The following is a 13,209-nucleotide window of genomic DNA, read 5'->3' on the forward strand; positions in this document are numbered from 1 at the left end:
AGTTTATCTCTTATGCAAAATATTTTTTTATTAAGAGAATTAGCCTCATCGTGATTATACATATTATATTTCAGAAATACATTCAATTCTTCTTATCTAGAATGTAATTACTTTAGAATAAATGAGGAATTTCTTCAATTGAGTTAATTAATCGAATAAGAAGAAAGAACTTATTAAAAAATCGAAAGTTTATCATAATCAACAAACATTTTTTACAAAAACATACAACAAAAACGAAAATAAATAATATAATTATTTGATTATATTAGGTAAATTAGTAGTTGTACCGTATATATTCGGGAGATCTTTGTCAAACATAGAGTTACAGCGTTTTGCGAGTCTGCGCTGATGTAATATTTGAAATCTTGGTCTTGCGCTTACAGTTGAAACGGAACCTTGGAATTTTTGTAATTGGTGATGTATATCTTTCTGTCCGGCTTGATTTAAGCTTCCTGTAATAGAAGCCGAATGAGGAACTGTTTTTGGCACTAATTTTGACGACTCGAATCCTTCCATGAAGTATTCGTCCCTTGCGACTTCATCCATGGTAGGACGAAGGTTAGGTTCGTATTGAATCATATTACGTATCAAATATATCAATTTTGGATTAACTCTCGAAGGAAATGACACCTGATCTATATCATCTTTCGAAACGACGTCGGATGACCACGGCAAACTTCCTGTTACGCAAAAATAAAACGTAACTCCCAAAGCGAAGACATCTGCAGCAAAAGGATTATATGGGGCGTTAGAAAATATCTCCGGGGCAGCAAATATCGTAGATCCGCATTTGTCTGAAACGACTGCTTTCGCCGATAGTATCGAGGAGAGACCGAAATCTCCAATTTTTGGACGGCCGTAATCATCGAGGAATATATTTGATGGCTTAATATCGCGATGAGCAACGTAATTTGCGTGACAATAACTTACGGTTTTAACTAATACGGAAAGGATGTCGAATACGCGCTTTTCTGATAATGGAAATGTTTGAACTAGTTCCTGTAATGTTCCTGATGGACAATTTTCAAGAATCATGACTAAGCAATTTTCCATGAAAAAGTAATTATAAATTCGAATAATACCTGGATCATCCAATGAAATAAGAGCTCGCAATTCTGTATCAACGACTTTTTCTCTCGACACGATCTGAGATGGATCGACTGATGTAACTTTTGCTGCAAATGTTTTGCAGTATTGAATACTCTCGACTTCGAACACAACGGAGTATGTGCCTCTGCCTATGACTTTCTTGAACAAATATTGGTTGTAAATAAATGGCTGGAATGTCTTAAAATCCATAAACTAATTAATTCTGATTTATACGGTTTTATTTAAGGGAGGCTTCCGACCAGAAAGCCCTCTCAATTTTTTGTGATGTTTACACCAAAAGTGAGATTCGTTAAGCGTTTTTCTCGTTGAATATTGAGTTTCCCGGATTTTAAGTTATTCATAAAGCTTCTCTATATTATACCCTATCTACTGATATGATTATTTTTGAAAAATCTCTTAAATCGACCTGCACTGAATTTTTTAGGGAAAATTCGAAATTTTATAGGCGTTTTCTGTAACGTTTTTTTACGGAATAAAATCCGAAAAATAATTTTTTGAAGAATCATTTGGGTAGAATACTTATCGAAAATTATATTTATTATAATTTTGGTCGATAAAAATAAGCGGATTCAAAACTGGCAAAAACCCTTTTGGCAATTTGTGGACGATTCCGAACCCCCTCATTTTTGAAATTTAATAAGAAAAATAGAATCTTTATTAAATATAGATTTTAAAAAACTTGGTTATAAATTACGAAATTTTCTCACTTGGGCTAAAAAGTGACAATTTGGTCGGAAGCCACCCTTAATAAAATTTGACACTTAATTATCAAATAGTGATAATGATTAATACGAGTTTTGCTAGCGATTTATGAAAAATATTCATTTTGTTCGAGAAAGAAATTTGTTTTTTTGGACCGAATAAGTAATTTTATTGAATTTCAATACGACACATAGATTTTATTATTAGTAATAAATATAATGGTTTACTATTAACAAGGAACCTAAACTAATGAAAATTTGATTTCAAATATTGTATATGATTATCATAGATTACCAAAATATATTGCTATTTATGAGGATATAATATTGATTATTAGTAAATCGTATAAATTTAATAAATATACCATGAATATTGAATGAATTTCTTGATTCATAGGGGTAAAACGCGCTTTTATATGATTTAGACAGAGAATTTATGAGATGTAAATAACACAATAAAGGTTTATATTGAATATTTTCTAAAAATAAATCGAAATTATAAAAAACAATACATTTATTCATTGAAACTACTTGGACAAATATGAAACAAGCATTCAGGCAATACTTTTGAGACTTCAACGCATCTGATAATTTTTATATAACTTCACCTCTTATGCTTAGAGTGGAGGTATTGAGATCGTATAAGTATAGATGAGCTCACATTCAGATATGATGTGTGAACTTCTGTTTTCACTGCAATTTTGAATCAGAATAAACTCAAAACAAGAATAAAATGATATACTCACTCTCTAAATGTGTTCGAGATTTAAAGTTGTATGAATAAAACGATTCATCTTTCGAAGCCTCCCATTTAATGAGAGACTTCGAAAGATGAATGTATTCATGTAGATGAAATACTATATATGACCATGTGTGATACTAAAGATATCAAAATGTTCATTTTTAAGTGCAATAGAAGGGTTATCTCTCGTAAAATCTCAATTTAAGGAAGATTTAGAAAGAACTCCTTTCCTGAGTAGATAGTGTGTGGTTTCTGTCTTTTGGTTGATCAGGAACTATGAAATTAAGTCGGACAGAAAGAAGTTCTTTCCAAAACAGACTCCAAATGAGTTGTTCGAAAAGAACTTCCTTCTGTATATGGATAATTGTAGTTACCGCACTGAAGTATGTGATTGTGATGATGGAGTTCTCGATAAATCTAAAATCGGATTAAGATTAATTGAAAACTCAAGTAATTCTTTGAAATCTTGTGTTGTCTGGCACTATAATAACCAAAGAATGAGAATATTATGTTGAATGATGAGTACGTGTGCTCGGCATTCGCCGAGCGAATTGAGTTTAACGTACTATGAAAAGTGACAAATTTGGGCTTTTTTTCCTAGGGTTATGATCTCTTCCTTTCTGCTCAATACGACAGAAATGAAAGAATGAATTTGTACTCCCTAATTGATTACTACAATCTGTATCTATCTTTAACATAGAATTAGCTGCATTGTGATTTATACTCCAGAATTATTCAATTTAAGATCAACCTCGTAAATTTTAATCATATTGCACCAATACTCCTACGTTGAGATAAGAACATGATTATACATACCAAAGCCCCATATTAAAAATCAAAATTTAGCACCTCCATTATGCAACCACATTATTCGTCGCAAATAAGTATATTTACGCATATTATGATGCATATTCACACAACTCGTATACATGAAAAGTTATTAAAATCAGACAAAATTATTGCAATAAGGAAAAAAAAAACAACTTTATTATATATGTTAGTAATGAATTACAAATATTTCTACAAAGAATGCTCAATACTTCATATAATCTTCGAATATTTCTTATTACAAGTTAATACATTTTGACTCGAACATGATAAACAAAAGCTGACACGCTGATTACTACATTTATGAAAATATAGTACGTTTCCATTCATCTGTTTACTTGTTTTTGTTGGAATAAAATCATTTTTTTTTCTTTCATGAAATAAGAATTTTGCTGCGAAAGCAATATCTCTAACAATAATTAATACATTACGTCAACTCTGGAATGAGTATTTATCAATATGATATCAAAATCAAAAATTAGTTGTTTTTTATGAGTAAAAACGATGTAAATTGATTATTTGACTAATTATCAAATACTTTGATTTTCCAAATTTTTTTCGAAATTGATTTTTTCATGTGAAAATTCAAATTGTTTAATTTCATTTTTGAAATTTTGAATTTTTTTTGGAATTTTGAGTTGATCAATTCAGCAGAATTGATAATGCTATTGCTTTAGGGCATACCACAAGGTGATGAATAAAAGGTGAACATTAACAAATTATTTTAAATCACAAATATCATCCTCATCAACTTTAATTCTAAAAAGAACTGTACTGAATTATGAAAATGCATGATTTACATTATTAAAATCTTTGAATGAAAATAGTACAAGATAAGTTTTTATTCATTTTTAATTAGATTTAAACGAAAAACTACTCCATATTAAAATTTAAGTCGAGAAATCGTATTTTGTTCTTATTTGTTAGCATTTTGTAGACATTCTAATCTTGAATTAATTTGTTACATGATATTATTAACAAATTTAACTGAAAAAATATGTTAATATGGAATAAACCATGATTATATAAGCTATCAATGCTATATATACATATGTAAAAGATTCATATTAACTCAATTAACAAAAATGATAGATTTTCATAAAGCTTCAATCTAGGTTCGTCCGAAAATTTTGATTTTTATATAGAAGACATAGTTTCATATACGTAATTAAATTTTCAAACAAATTTGATCATACCATTTATTAAGCAGGATAGTATATTAATTACTATCAGTATAAAATATAAAAATGATTATATTTAATTATTGCATAATTTAGTCAAAGAGTTATAAGCCTCAAGTGATCGTTATCACCTTCAATGCACGTATACTTTATTGATTCATAGATATTTAATCTATGTTTGACATGTTGTTGTCGTCATTCGTTTTGTTCCCATTCTTCCTAAGTTAGAATTAGAGAATACACCATCCACATCATCTAATTTGGTCCTCAGCGATAGATTGGTTCATTTTGGAGGAGTCCCATCAGACAGTTTTCGAGCACCAAATATCAAATTTTAATGTATACAAATCTTTAGTGATTTATCTCTTTTATGATGAGTAAAAGGTTTCTGCTCATCAACATTTGATTTCCGACATATATGATTTCTAATTGCAATTATTTACTTTCTTTTTATAATCTAACTCTGTGACTCATACCATAAATTAATTATTGGAAAGTGTCAATATGTTTGGCACAACGCATGGCGGAAGATACCAAACCATGCAGGGAATATGATACGTTTAAGATCTCCGAACTTTTTTTCCAAAAATTTTCTATCGTTGCCCTACCTCTTTTGAGAATTTCGTCGTTTTAAAATAGCAAGGACAAATTAATAGATTGCTATAAAATCCAAACTTTGAACTAAATTTTTGAGAGATTTTAAAATTGAGAATTAATGGCTCAATTGAGAAATTATATATATTAATAATGCATAATTCAATATTTCTATTATAAAGTAAAAATATTTCTGATGTTTCAATTAATTGAAATACGACAAATTAATATTTGTAATCCTAGTATTATGCCCAATTCGTTTCAATCGGGAAAAAATTGTGAATATATTTCTGACAATTATCACTTTTGATGAGAATTTAATTTTTGTTCAGATACATTTTAGTTATTGAATTAAAGATGTCTATATTCATATAGCCTATTGGAAAAACTACAATTCGGATTATTTTCAACAAACTTTTTTTACATCACTTTCAACAATTTTTACAATATTTTTAATTCTTCTTCCATATATTGTAATTTTGATTTCCTAATAAGGGTTTCGTTTTGCGAAAAAAACGTACAATACGCAATTTCGCTAAAAAAACATTTAGCTAGCAATTTCGACCTTTGACTCCACTCAAGACGTCACTTTTTTAATTTTGCGGTATCATATTTTTGGAAAATCTTTATGAATATTATATAAAAAGTCTCTTTAATATCTATATTTCATATTTTTATCGATTTTTAAAGTTTTTGCGAAAAGTATTCAATTATTTTTGCTATTTGGTCGGGTAAATGTCAGATTTGCGACATTTTCTGATATGATATTCAGATTCTACGTTGATAATAATGCTTATAGAACCCTCTTGCTATTGTGTCAAAATTGCGAAACCGATAGCAAAAATATCTCGCAATATCAAAATTGAGATATTGAGTGAATTATGCATTATAGAGATTAAAAATCTGATTTGTGAAAACATCTCATCAGTTTCTAGCTAATTCAAAAATCTTTACTATCTTATTCGATTAAAATGAAAAGGGAATAGTTTCATTATGCTTTAAATGACAGCCTTATAATATAATCATAGTTTTCGCTCAATATGCAGCATTTTTTTTCGAAATCTATGGTCAATATCCTAAATACTGATTGCTTTGCATTCATATCTCTTACATTTTCTATACCCACATCACTATTCATTGCTATTCCTATCTTTTTCATTTTTGTTTGTTTCTCATAATTTCTCAAAAAACATGATAACTTGATATTTGTAAATATCATACTTTATAACGTAAATAAGAACTTGACCTATTAAGAAAAGCAGTAATGAAAAGAAAATCTGAAATTCATAAAAATTACAAGTTTCTGATGACAATTAGCTTAATTAAACCAGGTACAAGATTATATAATTGTATTTTCTATCCAATTATCCATATAATATCTTATCCAGAAAAAATAACTTGATCAATACCAAATGATTTTTTAACTAGTAAATAAAGTATTTTCTTTACACACACATTGTATATCATAGTTTTTTTTTTTGGTTTCGCAAAACATCCAAAAACAAATATGCTATAAAAGTGACAATTTTAGCAAAACGAAACCCTTATTCCTAAAGAATTGTTATTGAAATTTGACTGGCTTGATAGCAAAGTTGGCTGTTCGTCACCGAGAACAAAGAACTCGAATTATCATACAATGAGTATTGGAATCTTCACATTATAATTTAATAATTCAATTATTTCTAGAATAACAAAATTTTCTGTTGTCTCATATATGTTCAAATATCTAATGAATTTATCATAGTTTTCTAGCAAAGCATAAAATCTCAGGATTTAGCAATATTATCTCATATCATTTGATAAATTTTATTGAAAAATATGTTTTATATAAATTTATTTTGAAATAATATAATGGTTTGACATATCGTATTGATTAGGTTGCCTAAACTCCTCTATAGAGATAGTTATATAATAAGAAATATAGAACAATAAGTAAAAATATCTAAAGGCGGGCTCGTAGAATCGTATATGAAGGGTAGTATGATACTTAGCAAGCAGATGGCTTTTTAAGAAGTATGAAATGATAAAAATAAAAATGTTTACACTAAATATTTGATGTTGCTTGTGAAATGTCACAAAGTGAATTCTTCAGCAGGATCCCAGTATTTTGGTTGAGGTTTTTCCTTTGGGCATGTTGTATCTGGACATTTATCACCTTCCTTCTTTAATTTTTCATAGTCTTCGAAGTTTGTCTTCTCATTGTCAGGTTTTTGAGGGCCGGCTGAGCCGACAAGCAAGGCAAAGATAAAGAAAAGAATCATTATTTTTCTTTTGCCTTTATGCGGCCAAACAAACACTATCGTTTATCATATGACTTTATTTCCCCAAGAACACCTTGCTTTGAAATCATATTCCGAAGGTGAATATTTTACACTTTGGATGCAGTTAATTTATATCATTTATTCGAAATCGAAACGTTTCATTAAGTATGAGAATGTAATAGATGGATTTTTAGTTACATCAGCAAATGCTTAATGAAAGCAAAGCAGATTATTTACTAATATAACAAACAAAAATAAAAATAAGGAAAATTATTGATCGAAATGTTCGTTTTCAGTTGGTTCTACTCTATGTTGGGATGATGGATCTCTTGCCATTTCATCAGGTATTGCGAAATTGCCTCTTCTCAGCATTGCTGCCAAATCATACATAATTTCTTTGTCATCTTTAGTAACAAAGCTTGTTGCAATGCCTTCCTTTCCATTTCTACCAGTTCTTCCTATCCTATGCACGTAAGTATGTATATTCCTTGGCAATTCCAAGTTAACAACATTTTCTACGTTAGGAATATCGATACCACGAGAAATTACATCTGTTGCAACTAAAACATCGAAAAGATTGTTCTGGATTCCTTCAACAATGCTATCTCGCTCTTTCTGGGACTTTCCACCATGTATAAATGCTGATCTGAAGCCATTATTTTGTATTTCCATGGCACTTTTTTCACAACTATCTCTTGTATTTGTGAAAACAATTATTGGAGCTTTCATACCTCTTAATGACTTCAATAAGAGTCCAAGTCTATCTGCTTGTCTGCAATAATGTACAACTTGTTTGATATTCTCACTAGCGCCGCCGATTTCGCCAACAGAAACAGTGACGACTTTTGTGAAAAATTCTTCAACAATTGAAAGAACTTCGTGTGGCATTGTCGCTGAGAACATCATTAAGTGCTTCTCTTTTGGACACTCGTTTAGAATGAATGAGATCTGTGGTCCCAATGATTTATCAACCATTTTATCGGCTTCATCCATCACAATAAAGAAAACTTTTTTAACTGAAACTAAATGTGCTTCTATCGCGTCTTTTAGGCGTCCTGGAGTAGCAACAATGACATGGTTCTCATGAGAAAGCTCTAATGCTTGGTCGTTAAGTCTGAAACTGCCTGTTAATGTTCGTGATTTGATTCCAAGATTAATTCCGAGTTTATCTATGACTTCTTGGACTTGTACTGCTAATTCATGGGTAGGAACAAGAACTACCGACAGTGGAATTGAAAAATTATTGGTTTCTGGATGATTTTTCTTGTATTCTAAAATATAATACAACAAAGGAATAACGTAGGCTAATGTTTTACCAGTACCTGGTTGAGAAAGTCCTATGATATCGTAGCTGTCTATGGATAATGGTATGGATGCCGCCTGAATGACAAGAGGTTTTGCAAAATTTTGTTCTCGTAATTCTGAAACTAATTCTGGTTGTAAAGGCGAACCCCATTCTATCATTGGAGGCGTAGAAACTTTAAACTTAGCTCTGAAATTAACTTGATTGTCATTCCTCCAAAGTCGAATTTCACGTGGATTCATTTCTTTGTTTGATTTGGATTGTGCTTTGCGTGGCCTGTTGGATGGTCTCTCAAATTCATCGTATTTTGTCCTCTGCTCATCTGGATCGATGATTTTTATTGAAGAACCGCCAATTTTATCACGAAACTTTTGAAATGTATCTTCTTTCCAACTCCAAGTCATGGATCTAGAGTCTGTGAAGTTTCTAGCGCCTCTTTCTTTTTCTTCTGTAAAAACATCGTGAATATATTTAACTTGCTTATCATCTACGCTTGATTTAATAAAAACATCTTTCTTTGCACGCTTTACAGGGACGAAACCATATGGAAGTTTATCACTTTGGTCAGGTGGTATCATCCTTCAAAACTGCACAATAAAAAAATGACAATATCTTATATACTTTCATTTAGTGCTATAAGGCAATAATTATTAACTATGGCAAAATTATAGGAGAATGCGATTTCTAATTTATAGAAAGAATTTTCCATATATTTCTTCCGAACAAACATAGATCAGTTTAGTTTCCCACGCTCATATATTAGACTCAGCTAAGGATAAAACATTTTTGAATTTATCAAGAGTAGTATATGTTGAAGGGTTTTGTGACTTTTTTTGTAAACGTAAGAATTCATACAATATCGAGCGATTTTGTATCATTTTTTTTAACATATGAAGTAAAAAATGTATGATTCTTACGGTTTTTATTCTTACGTTTTTGAATAAATCAAGATTTAAAAAATTTTCAAAATTGTAAGACATTTACACTAAACCCATACATAATGAAATAAAAAAATAAAAATAAAAAAAATAAACTTTAAAAATTCATGTCTTACATTTTTGAATAATTTATTTTTTAATTTGTATGAAAATGAGTGTCACAACTAACAACGTTAAAAAATTGGGATTCACAAATGAGGAAATAAAGGATATATTAGAGGAGGCAGGTTATGAGGTTAGTAAATATTATTTAAGAAATTGTCAAAAATTCGCGGAGTTTTTAAATGATTTAGATTATGATGGAAAAATGAATAAAGATGATGTTATAAATTTCTTATATCCCACATCTGAAGAAGAAAAACCTAAAGAACCTGATGTTTTCCCTGAATATTATGAAGAACGGATTAAAGATGATGAATATGATGAAATTGAAAGACTGGAAAAAATAAGAGATGAAATAGATGAAAAAATTAAGGAATTAAGAGAAGTTGAAAAATATAATGAAAATGAAGTAGAGGGTTTAATGAATATCCCAGCTTCAGAATCAGCAGTTCAAAAATCTCATGAAGAAAGATATAAAAATTATGTCTCAGAATCAACACAAAATTTATTAGATGGTGAAATAGATGAAACACTTTCAGAAGAAGGTACTAAATTTATTCGTAAACATAAGTTACAATTTATTGATAATGAAGAATACCCCTGTATCCTACTTTCACCTCCTCTTGATTCTGAAAAATTCAAAAAAGCACTGAAAAATGTAACATATGCAACAAATACGATTAAGAAAGAAGACCATGATATTTACACAAATTATTATTTAAATAAATGTACAGGTGTTGATAAAGTTTTTGATTTGTTAGATAAAATATCAAAAGAAACAATTGGTACATATAAAATTTTATGCGATTGTGGTTTCATTATTGAAGATACCAATAATGTTTCATATGAAAGAACAGCACCGAAGGAAGACGAAGTTGAAAGTCTATACCATTCGTTATTAAGAACATAAAAGATATGAAAACTTATAAACATTATATTTATTCATTTATTTCAGAAAAAATGGAAGCAACCCATAAAACATCATCTCATCATTTTATAGCTATTCATACATTCCTTTTCAAAGTTGTGAAATTAAATAAGACAGGAATTAGATTTAATGTATCAGGGTACGCATTCTTGAGTAAATTAAAATGTATTCGTCACGTCGCAGATGATAAAAATTTATGTGTTCTTAATTCATTTTATGGACTTTAGCCCTGGACTCTCTGAGTCTCGGACTTTAAAAAAATAAACTTTATTTTTATTTATTTTTTTTAATTTTTATTCTTACATAAATGAACAAAAATGGAACAGCTAAAATGAATGATAATCAAATTAGAGCAGAAGGTAGAAGGTTATTTAAACGCTTCTATAACATTCCTGATGGTGTTAATCCTAAAACTCGTAGAAGTTATTTAAATGAAGCAATAGATGCATATGAAGGGTTTGACATTTCATCAGAAAGTGAGAGGTTAGCAAGAATGTTAAACGTTAATATTGATTTTTATTATTGTGACCCTCAACCAGAAGACGTAGACATTAACAAGGTAGACTTTCCATTAGTGGAATCAATAATGATAGATCCAGAATTTGAAACAGTAAATATTTTATTAACACAGAGTCCATGTGGAAAACTTCACGCTGACAGAATAACAGACGTTGAAGCACTCACCGGCTATAGAGTTTGCCCCTTTTGCAAAGAAGAAGTATATTCTATCCGTGATGATCCAGAAAGGAAAAACCAAAGAAGATTTTTAAAACATTGTGAGAAATGTAAAGAAAATAATGGAAGATTAATTCAAGACGTTCAATTGCAAAACACACAACAACCATATGCACCACATATCACGAAACAGAAGATATATCAATGGCTATTAGCACATAATTTGCAGGAATATTATAAACCAACAAGATATTATATTACTTTTGACTTCGAAACATTAGAGACTAAAGAAGAACTTCAACTTTCTGAATGTGCAACTTTGAATGCTTACTTAAAACCATTCATGGTCTCATCAACTGTCAAAATAAAGCCGCAAACGGACTCTTTGAGTCCTGAAGGTCTTTCAGACCGAAGCGGCGAGGTCGTAGACCGTGATAAAACATTTACGAGGAATTTTTGCTTAACTTCAAGTGATTCTTTTATTTCTGATTGGATTGAATTTTTATTTTCAACCTGTTCATTAGTTGCTAAATCAAATATTGAACAATATGAAGAATTAATGAAGTCACAAACATTAAATGAGAAACAAAAGGAAGCATTTGAAGAGCTTTTAGATGAAGAATTTAATAAAGTGAATATCATTGGTTTTAATTCGGGAAAGTTTGATTTAAATTTAATTCTTCGTGATTTAAACACTGCAAAATGGAAAATAAAATCAATGCTGGGTTCATCTTCTCAATTTAAGCAAATCATTGTAAAGAAAACAAACGTTCCATATGAATTGAGATTTATTGACATCAGAAATTATATAGCGGGTGGGACATTAGACCAATTCACTCAAGATTTCGGAAACAATAAATCACGTGTTAAATCCTTTTTCCCTTATCAATTCATCACATGGGAAAATTACGAAGAAGAATTATATAAAGAGGAACCATTCACTCAAGATTCATTTTATTCAGCATTAACTCAAGAAACTATATCAGATAGTGATTATCAAATATATCTCAATGATGCTAAAAATTTTAAGAATAGATTAGAATATTTTATTCATTATTGCAATAAAGATGTTGAAATTATGATTGACCCAATTGATAAAATTATCGAAGAAACATTTGTTTATAAAATTGACATGCTTCATAATCTTTCTTTATCATCGAATGCATCAATGATTCGTTACGCTTTAGCATATAAAGACTTTAATCCTAACGAAAAATATCCAGAAGAAGAAAATGTGGAATCAAGTTTTGAATTAACGAAAAAGTATTGGAAATATAAAATTGAAGCATATAAGAAACAAGATGAAAAAGCAGAAAGAGATACTAAAAATAATGTTTCAATGGATGATTTTCAATACTATCACGATTTAATCCTTTCATCTAAATGCAAAATGTGTGGTAAAGCGTTTACATATGCAAATAAACCAACATTAGATAGAATCGATAATGAAAAACCACATACCAAAGAAAATTGTCAGTTAATGTGTTGTTATTGCAATGTCGTAAAATCAAATAAAGATGAGATGTTCAACGTTTAAGAATCAATTTAAGAAATTATGCATTAAAAAATAATTTACCAATGACTTTAGATTCAGTTGAAGCTTATCACATTCTCCGTAATGGAATTACTGGTGGTCTATCAAATGTTCAACATCGTGTTAATCTTAAAGGAATCACGCACATTAATAAACTTTCATATAGTCCAGAAACTAAAACTGTATCAAATGAGGACACCACCAACATTATGACTCATTTTGTTGGAGTTGACTTTAATTCATTATATCCTTCATCATTTTCATCTAATCCTCATGATTTCATTCAATATACTAACCATAAAATGTATATGC

The 13,209-nt window shown here is 29.5% G+C and overlaps 4 protein-coding genes and 2 pseudogenes across 6 annotated transcripts, besides 3 other annotated features; 3 read left to right on the plus strand and 3 right to left on the minus strand.

The window, feature by feature from the left end:
- Positions 1–217: 217 nt before the first annotated feature.
- On the minus strand, positions 218–1,322 carry TVAGG3_0181050 (protein serine/threonine kinase protein; the record flags this gene model as incomplete). The annotated part of the gene is made up of 1 exon (XM_001322732.1): positions 253–1,299. One exon carries the CDS (start codon positions 1,297–1,299, stop codon positions 253–255), a length of 1,047 nt encoding a protein of 348 aa, XP_001322767.1.
- Positions 1,323–1,335: 13 nt separating this feature from the next.
- Positions 1,336–1,854: a mobile genetic element.
- A 1,217-nt stretch (positions 1,855–3,071) lies between these two features.
- Positions 3,072–3,119: a mobile genetic element.
- Positions 3,120–7,148: 4,029 nt separating this feature from the next.
- Positions 7,149–7,425, minus strand: TVAGG3_0181080 (uncharacterized protein; the record flags this gene model as incomplete). Its single annotated transcript, XM_001322731.1, has 1 exon — positions 7,229–7,417. The coding sequence occupies one exon, from the start codon at positions 7,415–7,417 to the stop codon at positions 7,229–7,231; it is 189 nt and encodes a 62-aa protein (XP_001322766.1).
- Positions 7,426–7,598: 173 nt separating this feature from the next.
- TVAGG3_0181090 (helicase protein) lies at positions 7,599–9,307 on the minus strand (the record flags this gene model as incomplete). Its single annotated transcript, XM_001322730.1, has 1 exon — positions 7,688–9,298. The coding sequence occupies one exon, from the start codon at positions 9,296–9,298 to the stop codon at positions 7,688–7,690; it is 1,611 nt and encodes a 536-aa protein (XP_001322765.1).
- Positions 9,308–9,841: 534 nt separating this feature from the next.
- Positions 9,842–13,209: part of a mobile genetic element that runs on past the window's edge.
- Positions 9,966–10,915, plus strand: TVAGG3_0181110 (annotated as a pseudogene). The gene has a single exon. A coding segment is annotated over exon 1 (950 nt).
- TVAGG3_0181120 (uncharacterized protein) lies at positions 10,996–11,798 on the plus strand (the record flags this gene model as incomplete). Its single annotated transcript, XM_051225628.1, has 1 exon — positions 10,996–11,798. A coding segment is annotated over one exon (803 nt), but the record flags the coding sequence as incomplete, so codon positions are not given.
- Positions 12,496–13,124, plus strand: TVAGG3_0181130 (annotated as a pseudogene). The gene has a single exon. A coding segment is annotated over exon 1 (629 nt).

This window comes from Trichomonas vaginalis, chromosome IV (genome assembly GCF_026262505.1).
Source record: "Trichomonas vaginalis G3 chromosome IV, whole genome shotgun sequence".
NCBI lineage: Eukaryota > Parabasalia > Trichomonadida > Trichomonadidae > Trichomonas > Trichomonas vaginalis.